This window comes from Gasterosteus aculeatus, chromosome 2 (genome assembly GCF_964276395.1).
Source record: "Gasterosteus aculeatus chromosome 2, fGasAcu3.hap1.1, whole genome shotgun sequence".
NCBI classification, from domain to species: Eukaryota; Metazoa; Chordata; class Actinopteri; order Perciformes; family Gasterosteidae; genus Gasterosteus; species Gasterosteus aculeatus.
Window position 1 is genome coordinate 8,539,441 of NC_135689.1, and position 22,137 is coordinate 8,561,577.

The 22,137-nt window shown below is 41.1% G+C and overlaps 1 protein-coding gene and 1 long non-coding RNA gene across 2 annotated transcripts; both read right to left on the bottom strand.

Annotated features, from left to right (window-relative positions):
* Positions 1-268: 268 nt before the first annotated feature.
* On the bottom strand, positions 269-7,121 carry sox18 (SRY-box transcription factor 18). Its single transcript, XM_040194105.2, has 2 exons — positions 6,268-7,121; positions 269-4,544 (listed from the first exon to the last, which is right to left on the bottom strand). Exons 1-2 carry the CDS (start codon positions 6,671-6,673, stop codon positions 3,229-3,231), a joined length of 1,722 nt encoding a protein of 573 aa, XP_040050039.2. The 5' UTR covers positions 6,674-7,121; the 3' UTR covers positions 269-3,228.
* Positions 7,122-20,276: 13,155 nt separating this feature from the next.
* LOC120829157 (uncharacterized) lies at positions 20,277-21,174 on the bottom strand. The gene is made up of 3 exons (XR_005713632.2): positions 21,033-21,174; positions 20,636-20,681; positions 20,277-20,398 (listed from the first exon to the last, which is right to left on the bottom strand). It is a non-coding gene; the product is annotated as an uncharacterized LOC120829157 (long non-coding RNA).
* Between the last annotated feature and the right edge of the window lie 963 nt (positions 21,175-22,137).

A 22,137-nucleotide genomic window follows, 5' to 3' on the forward strand; every position in this document is an offset into this window, starting at 1 on the left:
AGTATTTGTAATGTTGTAATATATGACACATTATCCTTTATTTCATTCCCACATTCTACTTCATGGCCACATATACTGTAAATAATCTATACATCTATGCTAAACTAGTTCAATGAATGACAAACATCTATCTGTTTTCTTTAGTTGAAAATGAGATGAGATGTGTTGTCTTGGCCAGCTCGCTGATGTTGAGATTAAACTCTTTTTGGGATCAAAAATGTAACAAAAATGAGGTTGTTTCATATCAGATCATATGGTTTCAAGTCGGTTTTCATTAAGTAAATACAGTTTATTTAGTTACATCGTTTAATTAAACAGAATTTAAAGACACAAACAAAAGTATTTTATACAGAGAATTTCAATATCATCCCCGGAAGACAGATTTAGAAGCACCACACTCACAAAGTCCTGGTTTTAATTTGTCTTCATAAGATTGCTGCGTAAATCTCTTTTGATTTAATCAGAACATAGTCAACATCAAAAAATAGTCTGCCTCTGATGTTTTTTGTGTTTCAAAGTCACCAAGACTCTGTTGGTGTGAATAGAAAATAATTCCAAATGCAGATGTAGACGTATTTGTTAAATATTCTGTTAGAACTGCTGCTTCTCTGCGGCTCCGTCCTCTAGAGGAACTGAAAAATCTACCATGGCTCCATTTTCCACCAATGGTGGCCACAAAGAACAGTGCGGTAAATGTAACTGGTTTCACTGTACAAAATAAAAAATTGTGTTCTACTGTTCATGTACAAAAAAAGTATAATCTTTGGGACTAATGCAGAACAGATAAATCCTGGGAGAGAGACGTCTGTTCTTTACTCTCAACATATACACAAATATTACAGGATGTATGCAGAATAAACACCTACAGATACCTATAGTGGTTATACCTGTTGATTTATGTTCCCAACGATTTGTGTGGCAGAGCAAAGTGTAAACTGTATATATAGATATCTTTACAGTTCAGATTGCATGTTAAAGGCAAGTTTACACACACAAAATAAAATAGTGTTTGGAAGACAAGTGGAAACTTGCTACTACAATGTTTTTAAATTCAATTATTTTTAAACGAATAGTTCAACATTTTTCTTGCAGATAGTGTGAATATCATTATCATTGTTAGGCACTGGAACCAGGAGCCTTGTTTAGCCAAAAGACAGTTTAATCAACACCGTTAATGTTATTTAGTACACCAACTGGACACAAAACTAACAACATAAGTTTTGGTTCTACTGGGAGTAACATGGTTTAACTATTTTTGCACAAAATTAAATAATAAGATAAATGTGAATGAGTACATATTAGAGGTCCAGGTGCAACATCTGTTTAATATGGAAGAAAATAAAGCTGGTTCATGTCTTTATTTTAAGCCATGCTAATTGTTTCCCGGCTCCAGTGTTATTGATCTTCTAATTAAACCATCAGCAAAGAGCAAATCATTTCCTAAAATGTTGAGCTATACCTTTAAAAAATTAAATGTAAAGAACAAAATATACTAAACAAAAAAACGGTCGTTTCTGTACAAAACAATCTAACAAATCAAATGTCCATCATTTTGAATGAGTAGTGTTGTTTCTATACAGCTATAAAATTAAACCCAGTGCAAAGCGAACATTTCATAGTCTCAATTCCTCCTTCACATACTGTCAAAAGACATCTATGATCTTCATATATATGTATACACACATTAAAAGGCTACATAAAAACTAAATTTCAAAAAATCAAATAAAGACTCAACACATGAACCGTTATCCATGAAGGTTTAAATGACATTAAGAATTGAAAAATGTATAATAAGAGTGGTCAAAGAGCTCGTCATTATTCCTGTTGCTTTGTTTGAAGGCACAAATATCCAGACCAGAGACGATATTACCTGCCGCCAAATAAGTGTTCCAATGACATTTAAGTTGGTTGTCTGCGTAGAACTAAATGACTTGTTTTATTTTCCTTTTTGTTCAAACAAGTGATATGCTTCTATGCAGGAAAAATGTTTTCTGTATTCCAATATATTTTTCATGTTATAATCATAAACATGCTATGCCACTAAGTCTTACTGGTTGAACATAATGACATTGGAATCATCAACATATGTATGTTTGCCAGAAAGCATAAAACATCCAGATTTTGGCATCGGAGATTGACGTGCGGCCTCGTCAGAGACTGAGACAGAGAAGGAAAAGAATGTTTCCCGGTCTGAATAAACCCGCCTCGGCTTGTAAAACATCCTGATAGTTTGTGGGAGACATCAGCGGTCTACATCGGGTCTGTGGCTTCCCCGACAACACAGAGATTAGTTTGGGCCGGATCGAGCCTCTTGCATCAAGTCTTTCTCTCGTGTCTGTCTGTTCCTCCTTCATTGTCCTTCAAGCCCTCTTCAAACCAGCAAAGTAATTGACTTAAACTTTGAGTTGAGAGGAGCGTATTTTTATGATCCTGAGATGAAATGTAAAAAATGAGATGACATAATATTTCTAGTTATGGATTTCTCCATATCTAGTCAGTAAGTACTTTTAGTGAGTAACTAAAAATACAATCCTGTTTTAAGGTGCATTACAGCCGTGTCATTTACAGTATTTTTCTCCCTAAGAAGCATCTTGAGTTACTAAAGTGAAAATATAACCTCTGAACAGGACAATGCACTTGCTCGACATAGTCTTTTCTACACTATTCATTTGGATCAATAGACAATCTCTTGATGAAAAGCCTCTAGTAATTTATCGTAAACACTGAGTTGCATCTGCATTGTAGCCTAAATGACTGACAGGGGTTGATTATGCAATTGTTCAGAAAAAGCCAAAAACCTTCTGCTGGAGCATCTGCCTTAAACATGACACGAGCATTGGTGCATTCCCCTCCTGCACACAATCCTATGGGTCCTAAATGACCATTCTAGCAAGTCTAATCCACCACACTGGCCTCAAGTAAAGCTGCTTATCCTGCCAGTCAATTGGTCAATATCATGTTCGGGAATGCATTTATTTCAAACTAAGGATTTTGCACATGCTTTTTGTTAGCACATTTAAAAATACTTTTATTCACTATTCCCAGCTTTGGCTCCGGGGAGAGTTGGTATAATAAAAAGACAAAAAATCTTTCTGTTCTCCACATGAAACACACTAAACATGGAATTGATCAGTAATAATCAAGGCAAAATACTAAAAACTACTTTCTTCAAAAAGAAACCCTGGTTCAAATGAACCAGACCAAAATGTGATTTATGAGATGGAATATTTATCCAGTGATACAGGCACTGTAATACACAGCGCTGCTTGCATCAGAAAGAGCAGATATAAGAGGGCTGCTCTCTTCCTCACATCCACCACTCAGAATGCTGCTGACATCCCTGTTAATTAAACTGCTACTCATGTTACTACCGCCATCGCTGCTGCTGTGGCCAATCAGGACTTTGGACCCGCCGCCACAGCCGGCGCCACCTACGTAGGCCTCCTCTCCCCTTCCGACATTTACATACTGGTCAAATTCCTGCCTGTCCACCTCCGACCAAAACTCAGCAGAAGAAGACACCAAATTGCAGGAGGACTCGTTTTGATTTGAAGGCTCCAGGTGCAAAGGAGGGAAGTGGGGGATGGAAGAGGATGGGCAGGAAGAATGAGATGTTTCAGGAGGAGGTGAAAGCTGCCCCAGATGAGAGGGCATGTAATATGTCGCGTTTGGAGCGCTGTTCCCGTACATTTGGCCAAAGTAGCTGACAGGAGCAATGGGTTGATGTGGCATTTGGTGTGATTTTACCAGCTCGGGGAGATTGATGGTGGCCTGAGAGTAGGGAACAGGGGAGGAGGAGTCGGAGGGAGGTGGCGGGCACTTGACAGGGCTCCTCAAGGCAATGTGGTGACTAGAGGTGTGACTTAACCTAGAGCTCATGCTCAAGGTCATATTTGACTCCGCAGAATTCATTCTTGTATCGACTCTGGAGTCTCTACTTGGACTCAAACAGGTGCTTAAACTGGCACTACCACTTATTCCTGAACCCAGGCTGTGTGTTTCTTTACCATTCATGGTGGTGTGACTGTGGTTATTGTAATTGTGGCTGTAATGTTGGTTATGATGGTGAAGGTGATGATTGTAACCACTCCAACCTCCCATCGCTGTCTCCTCTTGCATGTGTTGGGGGAAAAACACAGATTCCCCAGCTCTGTCCTCCAGAATATCCAGAGGGGACATCTCTGGAGTGGGCAGGCCGTAGCTCTCCAGGTCTGAGTGTCCTTGGGCCTGAAAGTCCCTGAAGTGCCCTAGAGGATGCAGCAGGTGGTGCGAGTGATGATGATGCCCATAAGCTGAACCTCCATGGACACTTTCTGCCCCCAAGGGGCTGATACCAGATCCTAATCCGAGTCCTGGTGCCCCTCCCTGGGCTAAACTATGCAGCAGAAGCCCCGGTTCAACCCGCTTGAGTTTTTTGGTGGTCTTTTTACGTCGAGGCCTGTACTTGTAGTTGGGGTGATCTTGGAGGTGCTGCACACGGAGACGTTCCGCTTCCTCCACAAATGGTCGTTTATCTGTTGCACTCAGGGCTTTCCATGACTGGCCTGAAAGGGATGGAAAAAATAGAAATAATAAACTAATGTACTTACAGTACCTTGAGCAGAGATTGAAGTTTCTGAAGAAAATAACTGATGTTAATCTCATTAATTGTAAATATCTACATCAAAGTTGTGAAGAACATCATCTTCATTAGCAGGGCCATTGTCTGGCATGAGCGGTATTGACCAATGCAAAAGGCCTCATCCATCCATGAGGGCGCGCAGAATGAGATGAGGAAAATTTTGTTTTACTAATACTATTTAAACAATTACAACACAACTACGCCTCCGGAATTTGTAAATAGTTATTTTGCAATGTAGTTAACCTTGGAGTAGAGTGCCATAGTGGGTTAATTTGCATGAAGGTTATAAATAACAGTTAGCGTGAGTTACGCCCAGTTTAAGTGTATAAACCCAAAGATTGCTGCTTTAATTGGATGCAATGCTAACAGCATCAGTTACAATCTTGCCTGGTTCGGGACGGCTCTGTTTATCAGACTGCCACATTTTTTTGATTACAAAATATCACTATTTTGCACTATACTCACTCACAATCACTATAAGAACATTCTGACATATTAAAACGGTTGGCTCTGCCCAACAAACTGCCCAAAACCTACATTTTAGTCCATTGTCATCAGCCAAACTCACTCACACTCATTCATATGTGAAATGAATGCCAACATTTTTGCGGTGAAATAACTTGGAAGTGATTATCAGAATCTGTTGGTGTTGGCATTTGCAATATTTTCTGTCTAAATTGACTCTAAAGTTATTTGTTATATGTGGTTTGAGGATGTGAGTGAGACGGCTGTGTGTTGGGACTCGTTCAAATCAAACAGCAATGATGAGAACTTAAACAAACCCCTCACAATGACAGCAGCCTTTGCAACATTGCAGTCTCAACAAGTTTCATTTTCAGGGGATTATTCCGGTCATCTGGTTAAAAAGTTGTGCAGACACCTCGAGTGAACCGTATCTGATGTACTTCCAACCGACAGGTTTAAGACCTTTTCTGCTTTGAATCTTTGAGGCTCTAAAGATCTCAGCTGCAGCTGGAGATGAGTGTAGAGTTGAGACATTGCATCAATTCAATACCAAGGTGAGAAATAACATGCTGCATTCTACAGTAAGAGAAAAGCGAGTTGGTGAAACATGCTACCTGCTACTAAAATCAACGTGAAGAATTTTAGTAAGATGTTCAATGCCACCTTTTGAGTTGGACATTGAAAAGGATTCAGTCTATTTTCTTCACTTTTCCTGCACACAAATGAGCTTTTTATATATTGCCAAGTCTTTGTAACACTGATAATGCAAATAATTTGGGACAGTTGCAATATTATTTTTGTGAAATCATATACATTTATGAGTAAGGCTTTTTATAACATAACATAATTGGTGCCCTATTGGTATGATTAGTCCCATTGAGACTAAACTGACTGATATGGGTGGGCTTGTCACAATGGGCTAATGACATTTTCTGAAAATCCAAACTTAATTTTGATACAGTGCATCTAAACTGGCCCAAAGACATCTTAAGACTCCGATCGTCAAATGGGGCAAAGAGCATCTCAGTCTTGATGCTCTTTGGAATCTGCGTTCTGATGTGGTAAATTTCACACCTTAACAAAAGTAAAAATAAATGCCAAAGAATGAATTGCTCATAGTCAGGTGATTCTCACATTCAGGTAGAGTTTTATTTTGCCCTCATTCGTATCGTTTGTCTTACCTAGCATCTTGCTGAGCACAGCGTTGTGTAGGTCAGGGTTCTGCACGGCAAGTCGTTTCCTCTCGTCTTTGGCCCAGACCATGAAGGCGTTCATAGGCCTGCGGATCCTCTGCTCTCCCCCCACAGCCTTCCCATCAGCTGCGCCTGGCAGAAGACCTCCTGCATGGCTCAGGTCCGGACTCTGTCCCCCTGAACTCGGTGTCAGGCAGAGCCTCCCTTCTGCTCTCATCATGTTCCCACTTCTAAGGTCATCGGGAGAACTGCAGTCCCCGGAGATGTTCTGCTCGAAACCCGGTTCAGAATCGGAAGCAGGGCTCGGGGTCCCCGACACCCAGCGGCCCCCGAGAGACATCCGGCCGGCGTGCAAAAGGGTCTCTCTGGTCGAACCGGTCTTGGCTGAATTCATTCCAGAACAGGGCTCGGAATCAACTTTTAGTCCAAGTGGAAGTGAGCAAACGTCTGTCTCAGCTTTTTGGATTGCAAACTTCTGGGAAAAAAAAGTTGCTCGAAATGTTCCAGGGGACAAAATGAAAGATCAAGAGAGGAATCTGATGGATTTGGAGCACAAATTCCAAAGCAAAGCATCGAGATCTGAGAGTAGCTTGGAAACGAGAAAGAAAGAGAAAACAAACAAGTTGTGGGTCAGGATATTCCCCCTGGAAATGATCCACAATGATTCTGCCTTTTTCCCTTTTTTCCCCCTCAAACAGTTCTTGTTTTGAGTGTGTGGTGCAGTGGTTTGCCCAAAGCTCCTCAGTCACATGGACCGTCCCACTGGCCGTCTCTCTGTCTGTCTGCCCTGTTTGAACGTTTAAAAACTTGTGGCCAGATTTAACCGACCCATGCTGAGCATATATACCCCGCCCTGACCAATCACATAAATATATAGCTGGGGTACTTAACCAATGAGACGCCAGGCGGGCACAAGAGGAAGACACCAGTGTGTGTGGGGGAGCAAAGAAGGAAGGGGGAGGGGGGGGGGGGGGCAGGTCCAAGCGTCGCCTCCCCCTCTTTCCTCCTCCACGACCGCCACCCTTTACTCCCCCCTGAAGCTTGACACACACGCGCACACACACACACACACACACCCTGTTCGCCTGTACAGGGAGATGTAATCATAGAGGTTCCATTGTTTCTGCCCAACTGAGAACGAAGCTTCTCACACACTCAAGGCCCACATGCATGCAAACCAAAGAACACACACACTCGCACACACACACTCGCAAATGCATGACACGAGCGCACATCAAAATGAGAGCAAGACAACTCATTTATAATCACATTTGCGGACAAATTAGAGAGAAAACATGAAAACACACTGACAGTATGTATTGTTTTGTGTGTCTGTTTATGTTTATACTTGAGGGCAGTGCAGCGGTAACACAGTCCACCACCGTCCAACCAAAGCAATTAGTGGCTGAGTTTAACAACAACAAACCGAGAGAAGAAGAAGAAGAAGAAGAAGAAGAAGAAGAAGAAGAAGAAGAAGAAGAAGAAGAAGAAGAAGAAGAAGAAGAAGAAGAAGAAGAAGAAGAAGAAGAAGAAGAAGAAGAAGAAGAAGAAGAAGAAGAAGAAGAAGAAGAAGAAGAAGAAGAAGAAGAAGAAGAAGAAGAAGAAGAAGAAGAAGAAGAAGAAGAAGAAGAAGAAGAAGAAGAAGAAGAAGAAGAAGAAGAAGAAGAAGAAGAAGAAGAAGAAGAAGAAGAAGAAGAAGAAGAAGAAGAAGAAGAAGAAGAAGAAGAAGAAGAAGAAGAAGAGTTGGGTGGTGAAGCTAAAGGTTCCAGGTTTAATTGATGCAGCAGCAACAAATACTGAAGTGCACTTAGATCATAAAATGTAGGCATGATGTTGATTATTCACAGTGTAAACGCCGTTAACAAATGCTGTTGATATTTGACTAAAGATTCATGAAGGATTCATGTCAAAAATCTGCAATCTGTAAAACACAGCAACATAAGACAGCATCACTGAAGGCCCACTGCTGTAGAACCTTGGCATCTTACTTAGACACACCAGGCTTTCAAGTAACTCCAATTCAGACGTACCTGCAATAAATGAGATGCTCAGAGCATCTTCTCCAAGTCCATTGAAGTAGTAGGTGGAGAACAGGTTGGATAGTCTGCTCAAACAAACACACTTTGTGTCCCTTTTAGCTCACGACGCATATCGATGTTGGCTATATGCCTGAAGTTATGCAATAAAATGGACTTAATGCAAAACCGAGTAGTTCTGTTTCCCAAACCCATTCTCCAAAAAGTCTACGCATTGATACGGAGGCGTTTTCGTGTTTGGGTTTATAGAATTTGACCCAGATTTAATCAATATTTGTTATATCTTTGTGAAAAATACGGATACAACTAATACTACTTACTAGGTGTTTGCCTTCATCCCCCAACAACACAATCTCTTAAGATGAATATTGTATGTGGTGAGTTTGCCAAGGACAAGCCCCCCCTCCACCTTCCATATAATAACGCCCTGCACACACACACGCACACAAACACACGCGTCCACTCAATATACACACATACTTCCCCCCCACGCCCAGCTCCAGGGGAGAATGCTGCGGCGTCTCAGAGCCTCCAACTCCACCAACCAGGAACTACTCCCACTTATCACTGCTGTCCCAGGCTCCTCGTGTGCGCGCGTGTCTGTGTTTGTGGTATCCGCTGTACCTTTTGACAGGAAAATAAGAAATAACATGTTAACTTCATTAATATAACTTCTGTACAAACTGAGTATACAAAGTGCTTTGACAGACAAAGCAGCAAAAGAAAATCAATAATTCAACAGAAAGCTCCAGAGTGATGAGGCCCAACAAGCACAACTAGATCATATATTTTAAATAAAAAGCTGTGGTGAAACAGGGATTTAGTCGCTTTACTTATTTATCTCAATTTTGATTCCATCATTTTATTTTACAAACAATTTTTTTTCTCGATTTACTATAATATTCTATTACTTTTTATCACATGTATTGTTTCAGCTACATAAAGAAGCCATTCTATAAAATTGGGTTTTAAGAAATGATTTAGAAGGAATTACTGAATTTTTCTCTCCTAAAGCAGGTTGATCCAAAGCCAAGTGGCCTTGAGCACACAGACCTTCTCGCTCTGAGCGAGTGACTTTTGGTTAATGCTACAGGGGATGCGGCTCCACTACGGTCACGTTTTGATAAGAAGAGAGCATGAAGGACGTTTAAGGTCAGAAGGATTGGTTTGATTTTTGAAGACTGTGTCAATAGTGAGGGGGCAGAGGGAGATGTCAATGGTACTAATGGTTGACTTTATAATTATAATAATAATATGATAAACTAACGTTTACTGATTTTGAGGCATCCAACGGAAAAAGAAAAATCACGATGTACCATCTAAAATACCAGCTTTAGAGGTGGGGGTGGGTGCGTTTTTGAACAGGCTGCCTGTCTTCCCCCGTTTCCCCATTCTCTGTATGAAACGTCCCCTCTCTGAATTAGCAGCTTCCCTTTCTAAATCACTTTTTGCTTTCATATATGACAATGTGTTTAGAGATTATGATCTTGGAAACGAGACTTCACATCCACGTGTTCTTCACGACTAACCCATCTGTATTTTATCCGGCTTTATCATTATCAATCAATGTCCCGTCCAGTATAGATATACCGACAAAAAATGTGTGTGCGTGTGTGCGTGACACAGTGTCATAGCACCACACCTTTGCCACAAAGGGAATTTGGCAACAGCTCCAGACTTTGTGGCGAGAAAGAAAAGAGAGACAGAGAGAGAAAGGAGGAGGGAGTACATGGCAAGAGCGACATTTTTTCTAGAACTCCTGATAATACACACACACACACACACAAGCACACACCAACATTCGGGACAAGAAGCCAAGACACAATGGCATCGTAATGGGTGTGTTTACTCGAGTGTGTGTGTGTGTGTGTGTGTGTGTGTGTAGGTGTGTGTTTATGTGTGGGAGAGGTCATGTTCACACACCGTTCTATTTTTGAACACGCTGAAAGAGGGAAGTGTGTGTGATGATGGATTGGAGACACACGCACACACACGCACACACACACACACACACGCACACCGTTTACTGGTCGCCGCGGGAATCCCCCACCTTTATCTTCCAAAGACACACACAGACACACATACACACACACACACACACACACAATTGCATAATGCTCAAGAGCCAGGACAGAAACAGTCACACAAAGTCCGAGTAAGATAGACCGTAAACCGAAATTGGACTCAAACCCTCCTGAGTCCTAAAAACAAAATGAAAAATACTTTCAATGTTATTTTTTTAAGCTAAGCTGATCCAAACAACATTTATCTATGTGTCTTACCATTTTTTGTTTTTGCTGGTACGTCAGGATTAACTTAAAGGCAGCTGTGACGTAAAAAGTTTGTTGGCTCAAGCGAAGCTTAGCTTAGAGCATGCTAACATGGGCTAATTAGCACGGAACATAAAGCTGAGGTTGGTCTTTCCTCTAATACATTCATATTTTATAAACCAAAAATGCTGGTGGAAAAAAATGATCTTGCCATTTGACCTGCAAACTGATAATTCGGCCTGGGTGGAAGGTGATTGTGGGCCAACCAACTTTGCGATAATCCATCCAAGTGTTGAGACATTTCCCTGAAGAACAGAAACGTTAGCGTCGTTTGGTTGTTCACGTCTGACGGTTTGAGCAAAGCCACAAATAAGTCTGTTTTTGCTTTGCTTGTCTAAGATGTCTGTTGGGTCATTTCATGTTTATATGAGATTCTTTATGATCCAAAAATACTTGGGCGCGATTGAGAAGAAGAAGTCTTTTTTTCCTAATTGCCTCTGAAAGGGCGGTTTACACAAAGCTTTCCGCGCTGAGCTGATGAAAGCCACTCCAACATCTGATTGAATAATTTCATAAATGTCACCAAAAGTTTAAAAAATACACAATTTCTTTGCAGAGCTCAAAGTTTTTTCTTTTTTTTCTTTAGGAGAAACAGAAAGAGTACAAAACAACGCCTGCTTCTTTGAAAATCTTTCAAAAACTTCTTGGAAAAGCACTCAACAGTTAAGCCATTCTTTTTCTGACCTAATTTGATTTTCTCCTGTGGTTACCCTGCGTTGGCCTGTATATTGTCTGCAGTTGTTGAGGAACAACTAATCGTTTTTATGTCACACAGACCGTTGCATGCTCACGCAGACATTACCTTCGGGTCAACACTATCCTGCATGAACATGCAATGGCACGTCCTTATCACCAGACAATCACCTTTATTTCTAAGGGTTTTTTGTGAGTCTATTGGCAGCCCTGCAGCGGCTTATCACTTATGCTGTAATGAATCCACTGCAGCGCCACCGGACAGTATACCACCTTTCCCTACGGAACACAACGCCTCTGATTTCAGGTCAGACACTCGTTTTTGTCCCGCATGTCCTGTTGCCTCCTCGCCTGTGTTATTTTCTCTTCCTTTTACGGATTCTCACAACACTGCCTCCCTGACGGACGTTTTCAAATGTTTAGTGTTTATCTCTTTTGTTTGTGTTCTCAGATCTTAATTCTCCTCTTTCTACTTCATTCCTCTACTCATCGTCTCTATCAAATGTGGTGGAAAAAGATAATGTGAAGCAGTAAAATTGTGGAGTTATGTGTATTTTAAGCTGCGGGAATTTCCAAACTTAAGTGTACAATTGCATATTATTATGAAATAGTATAGATTCACATACTGGCGGTTGCTGGAACTCTTCAATCCACTAAAGACATTGTGACATTTACAGACCTTGTTAGCTCACCAACAGCTTAATATTGCAAAGCCTCTGCTGAAAAGTTGTGCTGCTTTAGCAACCGCATGCGCTGAAGTTCAGTCAACTCCTGTCAAACTGCCTAATTAAAAGTAAAAGGGTTCAAATTCAGATCCCTGCACTGTCTGGGGTGAAAAAAAAAAATCAACACTGTTCTATTATTAATAAGCAGTGGGAGGGCCAATCTACCACAGTGAAGCATCCCAGTGGTTCCACAGTGTTAGACTGCCGGTCCACTCAGTGAAAGTGTGGAGTGCAAAAAGCCATTCACTCACATTTACACCTTCTGGAATTGTACCATTTTCTTTTTTTCTGCACCTGTGGCTGCGGAAAGTGAACGGAAGGATTACATTGCTCGTTGTCATCTGTGATAATTACAATATTAATTGTAATTGTAGCCAAACTGCAAAGTTCCGTCGTGAAAGGGAAACTTAAGGTTGCCAATTGACACAAAACCTTTTGACCTTTGACACTTTATAAAGTTTTTGACAACTAAATACTTGATGGCTACAAGATTATGGTTTGGGTTAAGTTAAGAACACTTGTTACGCAACATACAAACAGTGAGTGGTGTGACTTAAGTACTTATGTCTGAAAGTCTATTTAACAAAAATTATGTTAAATAGACATTTTTAGTTTCACACAGGAACGGCGTGTACTTTAGGTTTGAATCATGTTCATTTTAATAATTCTGTATGGCATTTTATGAAAAAAAAAGTCAAGGGTATAATATGCAATAATACCTCAAACGGATCAATATAAAGATCAGTTTGACCTCTTGGGATATATATGTATATCTATATATCTATATATCTATATCTATATATATATATATATATATATATATATCTCTATATATATATTTTTATATATATTGCAGCATTACTTTCACACGTACACATTCAAACAGAAGTAATGAGTCCGTGCAATAAATCACGCACTCCCACTTTGTTTCACACACAGTCTTGGGGCCTGTTTAGTCTGTACTTTTCCACTTATCTCACTTTCAACATGTTTCTCCATTTTACCATGCTAACAACGACTTTCTGTAAACTCCCCACATTTTTCTGATTCGTTTTCATTTCCGGCGGCAACCGAATATCTTCTGCCCATCAAACACATTTCTGGACAAGAGACGGAGGGAGAGCAAGACTACAATGTACACGAGCACAGAACTGAAGGAGGGAGGAGGCCGAAACAAGTGGATTGTTTGGCAAAGCGAGAGAAGTTGGGTGGGAGTTAAAGTTTTTTTGTGTTTCTTTTATGTGGTGTGCAAATGAAGTCGATTTCTTTCTCTTGTGGTGTGTGCGTGCGTGTGTGCGTGCACGTTTTTTTTCCTCTTTTGTGGTGAAGTTGTGGGAACCGCTGAGTGAGATGGAGTGATTCCTCAAGTCAATGCTATCAGACTGGGACACACTCAAACACTGGGCCCTTGTTCAAAGGGGAGGAGGGCGGACGATAAGCAGGGATGGGGCCGATGGGGCCGATGGGAGGCCCGACGGTCTAAGGGAAGGGAATTGGATCTGAACGGGATTTGATCTTGATACCAAACTTAACCAATACAAAAGAATAAACACAATCACACAAATACATGTCGGGTTTAAGAAAGATAAGAACCCGGGTTTAAAGCTGTGTAAAATATAATAAGGAGCACCTTATTGTTGTTTTTTGGCAGCACGTTCACGATTCATCATGAATTAATCAGTTGTTGCAAATGTTTAAAAAAAAGTAAGCTCGTTGTGACGAGTTGATGAAATAAAGTTTGTTTTTGTGAGAAAAAAGGAACTTTCCAAACGTAGTCTCAGTATCGAAGACATCAACATGTGGTTGTCGTATTTATTATCAAAGAGTACTTTTGTTGATTTTGAGGCTTTTCCGACATTGTTTTAGAATTCAGCAGCAGGCCAAGTCGTTCGGTCTGTTTGTCCATAATTTTCACTAAAACAACAAACGTCAAAACAAATTGTCAGCATGAACTCTGATCCAACCCGATCACTCGCATGTTTAATATACCTGACCTGCTTAATTCAAACGTTCTACCTGTTCAGCCACACCTGAACTCTGCTGAAGTGAAGACTGTTTATCCCCCAAAAAAAGTTGGCGGCTACCAAGCGAAATCAGCCCGCAGCAAACCGCGCAGGGAACAAAACCGCCAGACGAGTGAAGGGCCGCACAGCGTTTGGCTTTAGATTAGCGATTAAAGCATTCATGGGGGACTTATTACTGGAGTCTGTGAGATGCCTTAGGAAAGGAGAAGTGACATTGAGCAGCATTTATCTTTCCCTTTCACTTTATGCATGAAGCCTCTGGGTTGAGATGTTGTTTTCACACTGAATTTAGCAGAATGATGGGAGATAAATAGTTTCAGGCTACCATACAAGAACCAGGAATATTTGAACCGCTCCATCATTAGTCCACCCAAAGGTCACAATCCAGAGTTTTCCACTAGATCACAAGGGCCTTAGTGGATGGGGGCTCTTGACGTTTAAATGCTGAAGCTCACCAAACAGGCCGGTCTCCAGTTAACGTGTCACATACAACGACATCAAGAGCACAGTGAGTGAGATCCAGAGTAAAAGGTTGATTATACGACTACATAACAATACATGCTTCGGCCGGCGTGGTACAAGGCTCAAACATATTCATCACGCATATTTTTAGTTCACAAATGTAGACCTTAAAGGTATCCTGTGCTTTGCAAAAAAGAAACCAATGGAATCATTTTTTTCTGGTGACTGCTTTGGACAATTAAAGCAGAATTGTCTTTGTCTGGCTGACAAATTGCCCCGTGGAAACCTACTATTTCTCCCCACCAACTACTGTGGAGCCACAAAAGGTTTACAGAAACCGGAGCTTGAGTCCTGCCGAGTGCTCCAACACAAACTCCATTTCAGAGCAAAGCCACTTATTTAAAATGTAAGTACCATCTACTCCACCACTATCCATTTAGTAAGCCAGTGCTCTGCGTTGCAGTTATCCAGAGTGGAGAACATGAACTTATTTAACCGTGAAGTGACATAATTATGTTTGTTCTGGTCGTTAGTGGTTTACAATGGTCATTAATTAAAGCAGAGCTAAGTATCTGTGATGATGGAAAAAAAAAAACATTACTCCACTCCACGGTACGCATTTTGTCTGCTCAGCACAAAAAGGTCCCATGCAGGCCCTCATTAAAAATTCAGCTAAAACACTGTTTTTATTTTGTTAAATGGAACTGTGGGCTACAGCTGTTTAGAAAAACAGAGACACTGTAAAAAAATAAATAAAGAGAAATAAAGAGAAACAGTACTGACCAAACAAATGGTAGAGAACTTTTACAAAACTTACCGAGTAACTAACTGAGCTGCATGAGCTCACACAGCAGCTACTGCAAACAAAAAGGGCCTTTTCATGAGCGCACAAGGAGCAGTGTATGTGGAGCTTTTTGCTGATGTTTCTGATGCAGACCTGAAACACACACAGAGTCACTTGAATTACGTTTGCTTCTCTAAAGATCAGTAACATTCATGACAACAATTGTATCCTTGCTAAATGTAAACCGAGTAGTTTTAAGTATCGGACGGATTGCTAAAAGGACAGACACACTAAACGGGAAAAAAAAGGCAACATTTGTCCAAAACAAGGAAATAGGAGAAAACAGGAGTCAAGCTGGGACGGATGGAGAGACAAATATGTAAGTGACAGATTTAGAGGAGGAGGAAGGGGTGAGAGGAAGGACTGATAGTGAGCAAATGCAGAGCCTCCAGTTTAGTCGGCCACAGAAGTTGGGAAAGTATTCTGTGGTCGCTGCAACTATTCCAAAAATGTTAAAGACTGAGGGAGGGAATCACTGAGCGCAAAGCAAGAGAGTGTGTATCTGTGTGTGTGCGTGTGTGTGTGTGTGTGTGTGTTTCTCTGGGTTTGTCAGGCACTTACATGCAGTTTTGTGTGTGAATGTATATGAGCAGTTGGTTAAATTTCCAAAACTAGTCATCGTTCAGTAGCATCAATCATTTACGCAGGCCGCTGCTTTCTAAAACTAATGAATCCCCCCACGATGATTATGAATCACCGTGTGATTAGAGCGCTCTAACCGAGCCAATTAGACCAAGGCCTCGTCTGCACATATAGTAATACCACATTTTGTTCACTCGACCTTCATGAAACAAAATATCTCCATCCGCACTACAAATTGGCGGTTGGTGCATAACATCAGACAGTAAGACAACATAGTGCAAGAAAATTAACAACAACAACAACAACAAACAGCACCTAAGTACATTTGTGTAGACAGCGTTGAAAAGGCACAGCTGGCCGAAAAATCGCAGACTCAGCGAATGTGTAAATGAATTAGACTAATAATATTAGTGAGTCATGTAGAGTAGATGTGACGTACACGTTGTCCATCAAATGAATTGTTGTTGATGTATTCTTATAGTTAGTGTATATAGTATAGTGTATAATGAAGTATTTACACTGGTTGTAGGGTTAGAATACAGCAGAGAGTAAAGAAGGGTTTTCCGGTTCGTGTTTTAACAATTACGTCAAAGCAGTTTACTCCAAGAGTCCAAATATATTGAGACAAGAGAATAATAGATAGATAGATAACGGATAACGAAAGGATGCACTGAGTGTGTGGAACTTTCTCCTTTGCACAAGCACACACTTATTACACTGTAAATGGACAGCAAAACAACACAAGTTATCACTCATCCCATACACACTCGTGCATATATTAGACAAGGTCACGTGATCACTAGCACACACGCAAACAAACAGTCAAAAATGAGCTGACATTGCATTCTGTGTGCACATGAAAACAACCAGAGGGACAAACAAAAGACACAGGTTTACAGAAAAAACAAACACACACATCCCCTCCATGTGTGTGTGTGGTCATCAACATTGTCCACACACACGGGCACGTCCCAACCACCGCGTCCCACCATTGTCCTGCAGCACTTAGCTCATACAAACGTTAGACACGCCGACACACGTGTAAAACGTGCAGCACTCGCTCACACACACACACACACACACACACACACAACCGATAGGAATCTATAATGTGTGTGTTCTGGATGGAGGGCTGTTTCTGGGAATTGTGCTGCTGCCTCAGTGGGGTGATGCTGAGAGCAGCAGGAGGGACAGGGTGTGTGTGTGTGTGTGTGCGTGCGTGCGTGTGTGTGTGTGCAGTCATTGTTTTCCCTTGTTATATGGATAAAGATTAGTGCGCCTTTTCAACACTCAAAATCACACACACAAAACACACACACACAAAGCCATGCATGCACACTGGTCTGACCTATATCCAACTTTGCATGCAAACACACACACAGACACACACACAGCATAATGAGGGCAGGCATGCTGAAAGCAGGACAAAGCCCGTTACTTCATGACCGTGTTGATGGAGACTCTCATTGACCTACTGGATGTCAACCTGTTGCATTGTCAGTTTAATTTGATCATAGGAGAAGTGTACAGTATCATTAAAAAGGAACTCTTAACTTGAATTGTATTTGGGTTCAGGGATTGAATGTTAGCAATTGACTTTAGAAATAGCAATACTTTCCATTTGATGACATGTTTTTAGGTTTTTCTTTTGTCAATTTCGGGTACTTTTGTAGCACTTAACTCAATTTTTCTGCCCTTAATCGGAAAAATGACCCCCTATGAAGCTATGTGCATAGCTAAGGAAAATTATTTCTTTAATAATCACAGCCATGTACCCCAATTAACGTTAAACGCCCCGATCGGGGGCTTAATAGCGCCGCACACTGTAAGTAATCATCATTTCCCACCTTTTCCATCTGCAGTCATGTGGCTCCTTTGCAGGTTTTTGCAATTCTTTTTACGCCTCAACACAAGAACAGATGCCGTAAACAATTTGTTAAGAGGCCCTGTGTTAACAAACTGCGGTAAAACCCCCCGATTTAGACATTGAGAACATAACATCTGTCCTCATAACATAAAGGCCTTCAGATGTCACCGTGAAAACCATGGATTTAGATTTGGATTTAGTCTCCCTGTCAGAGATTCAGTTACCATAAATGAATTTCACTGTAACTGCAATGATCTGCTCTCTTTTGGGTTTTGGACTGATTTGGCTTAGAGACTCATTGGTAAGAGGTCTTTTTGCAATACAATTTATCTTAAATATGGGCAAATAGTAAAGGAATACTATGGTGGTATTTGCTTGGCAGTGTAGTGAGGAACCATTTCTGTTTAGTAACTGAACCCCCCCCCCCCGAGAGCGCCGTAGTATCTGAGCTCTCATCCCCGAACCCCCAGAGGACAAGGAACATATTCCCAAAATGCTGATCCTCTCTTTGGCAAACAAAACCCCAACAAACAGAGACAGATTGACTGACCGGCGGACAGATGTGCAGACATTTTGAAGTCCCGTGAGGCCTATTTAGAGGAAATGTGGTGGATGTGTGGGGGGGGCACAGGGACAGGAAGATGAAGCAGGGAGCCAACACTTTCTCGGTTTCACACCGCTGCTGCTATTCTTCTGTCCTTAATCCCAGAGGAGCCACCGCGCACACGCACGGTAAAACAACACATGCACAACAAGAGCGACAATAAAACCAAACAGGACACTTAATGAATATATCTTTGGATATTTTACCAACAAAAGTTAAACTCCTTTTCTATGCAGAATTTTCTTCATATTTTGTGATAAAACAAAGGTTCTTCCTCTTCTATATTTTTACTGATTATAGAATTTTATTTAAATTTACTTTGAATACCGTTTACATTATTGGCTTCACTTTTAGGAAGAACAATGCAGATACCCGGAATCCATCCTGCTAATATTCTAGTCTCCTTAGAATTAAAGAAGTATATATATTGGATATATTGGCTAAATACGTTATTTTCATGATCATATAGTCTTCTATTTATATTATATGCATGCTGAAACACTCAAAGTCAATTAAATGCCCCCCAAAAAAACGCATCTGCATGCAGCATGTTTTAATGAGCGGTGTGTGTGTGTGTGTGAGAGTGCACTACATACATGAGGGGTATGAGAGGGAAGTGTGTGGGAGTGGGGCTGCCAATGCCTTCCCACACACACACACACATCATAAAACACTCATAAAACATACACACCCACAGCCCAGCAGCAGACCAGCGGACTTCAGTCCTGCTGTGACCTGGCCAAGAGGAAATCACTCGCACTCACGCAAACACTGTACAAAGCTCTGTCTTCATTCATCAGGACAAATCATATCACGATAAAAGGAAATTGGAAACGGCACCAGAGAAGGAGCTTGATAATTAATATATTCAGGAAAACATTTTGATCTGACAACATATGGATTGTAAAAGTCTTTTCACGCCGGGTGGTGACACGTAAACAACGCGGTAAAAGCACATTATTTTCCAGAAAATATTTAGTTAGTTTAGTTAGGAATTTATCGTCCCAAAACTGGAGGAGTGGTTGTGGTGTCAAAGTTCAAAGGAATAATAAAGTTTGCCTTCTAGGTGCGAGCTATGGAGTCTCCACGTTGTTTTATTATTCATGAAAATAAAGCAACTCATCCCGATCTGCACAACCGTTGATGCTTTTGCCAAGTTTGGCCATGAAGCACTTTTTGCTGACTATGCTTCTTTCAGCATGATTTGTAATGTCAGACTAACGAATCATGGAGTATGTTTACATTTTAGTATTGGTACTTTTGTTTAGCCAAACGATCTGAAAATGTCTTCTACCCCTGGAAACAAGTAACACAATGAAAGTGCACGTTTAAATATTTGAAAGAAAGGTGGATGTACATTTATTATGAAATTGGAAGACTGATCTATCGCTCGCTCATTCCTCACCTCGTTTCAAGCCGATTCTTGTCCCCCGGCTCGCCACAAGTCTGCGCCCTTCGCAGGGCGGAGAATGACTGGACGTGTGCCCAACGTTTGCCACACAGGACCAACGGCCTAATTCTCCATCCTGGGACGGTGACTTCATCACCTTGTTCCTGGCTTCCTGTCTCCTAGTGTGGACGCCTGGCTGGAATGTTGGCACCTGGCCGGGAAGCAAATAAAACACACACACACACACAAAAATGTTTGACCCCCTGCTTAATGACTTAATGCATTTATTGCAGAAAATGAACACAGGATTAAGACTGAAAGAGGGAATACCTAATCATTTCACTGTGAACCCTTTATTGGCAGATTTTTATATAAGGAACCAACCCAAATTGTGGTGCCGCTGCTGTGAGTGTCAGTAAAAAAAACAGACCGCATTGAAGTTAATTAAAAAATGAAGTCAATATTTTATTGGCGCTGTAAGCTCATACGGTTCTTGTCAGGTGTCAGACGGTCTTTCCTGCTGCTCATTGATTGGTCCAGTCGGTGTTTCATCTCCCCGTTCCTTTGAGGTTCAAACAATATTAGTGTATTACAGCGTGAAATTCCGCAATACAACAATATCCTCGTCCTCCTCAGATGATCCAGTAAAACGGCCGCATGAACAAATTGAGAAATTGCAATTTGAAAGATAACGGAAATTTTAGGGGTGTTTTTCTTCGGATTATTAACGCAGCAAGGTGTTTTTAAACATAATATTTATTACTTTCACAAGAAAAAAAATAAGATTACAACCACTGACCAAGTAGTTGATTTGGCAGACGTACGTCAGTTTAACCCTCCGGCAACTGTTAAAAAGTGTAAAGTCACATCAGATCAATTGATGTTCACAATATCATTTCAGATACAGATTCACAACTATTGGCCGTCACATTGTTCTTATATCTCCCCCCATCAGCAGAGAAGAATCAACATGTCAGACTATTACAGTTTATCATCAGCAATTACTGTAACACCTATCTAATGCTGATCCGGTTCTTCCCGATGGAAGCTTTGTTTTTTTAAACGGATATTGTACTTTAGATTTCCAGTCAAGCCTCGTCATATCTACAATTACCAAATCTGATTATTCATGTTACTCACATCTAAAATTACGACAACAGCCGCGGTTCTAGCGAGTATCAAGCAGACTCATTTACCATCAGAGGAGAAGAAGGAGCCAACTCCACACAATGCTTGGCCTGGTCTCTGAAGGAAATAAGAATAGCTCCATCCATCCAACCGAGAGGACACTTCCTGCCCGAGGTCATAACGAGCAGCGACTCCATAGATCCAGTGGAAGTAGAAAGGACACTTCCTGGTGCCCAGGGTCAAAATGAACAGCTTCAGATCAAGGCGAGTGGGAACTTCCTGCTTCGAATGGTCAATAATCGAGACTCCAAAGTTACCACACTTCCTGGCGTCAGAGGTGACTTCGAATGAGCCCATAGCTCACTGGAAGAAGCCACTTCCTGAATTCAGTCGCCGAAAGCAGGTTTCATTGATCTAATACACACAGAGCAAGTGCTTTCCGGACATCGATATCCTCCACGTAGAAAGGTCATCCAATAGAATCCACAGAACAAGGTGAGAGGGCCCCGTCATAACGCGGCCACCTTAAGAGGTCGGTGACAATACTTAATGTTATTATAACAACAACCAAGAAGTGGGGACAAGAGGAAGGAGCTGGAAAATACCAATGTAAGGAGATGGGATGAAAGAAAGAAGATGCGGGGAAAGAAAAGGAAGCTTCACTCCTCTGCCTCGCTGTAGACCCCCAAGCTATCAGGTCCTCTGTAACACACACACACACACACCAGCTGGAGGAGCTTCTTGGCTGTATACATCAAGCAGAAGGAATTAATGTAAAGAAACAAATGAAATAAATGTTTCTCTGAGAGTTATTTACTCGTCTGGAATGCAGAGCAGAGAGCCTGTTGTGGTTTAAAGAAGAGAGAGCGAGACAGGACCGCATGTCTGTCTCTGAGTTCTGGCCGGCAGACACGGTTGGGAAAGTTTGTTAAGAGTGTGATTTGTTCGGACATCTAGAATCTAAATCACATGACAAGTGGGAGACATTTTATTTTATTTATTACTTTACAATAAAACCCGTTGTGTACCTTGATTCTCTGTTTAGGTTAATGTCAAAGAGGCCATCTTCGTTTCGCTCATGTTGTGTGAAGTTTGTCTTTCTCTCCCCTCGGGTGTCGTTATCCAGCTTTCTCTGTACTTTGTTAAAAAAGAAAAAAAAGAAAAAAAGAAAAG

What these genes read in the sequence shown, in the direction of transcription:
- sox18 (XM_040194105.2), bottom strand. Translation starts at nt 6,673, where the DNA reads ATGAATTCAGCCAAGACCGGTTCGACCAGAGAGACCCTTTTGCACGCC. An exon ending in TGTGCTCAGCAAGATGCTAG is followed by an intron (nt 4,545 to 6,267) that starts GTAAGACAAACG and finishes CATCCCTTTCAG; the next exon opens with GCCAGTCATGGAAAGCCCTG.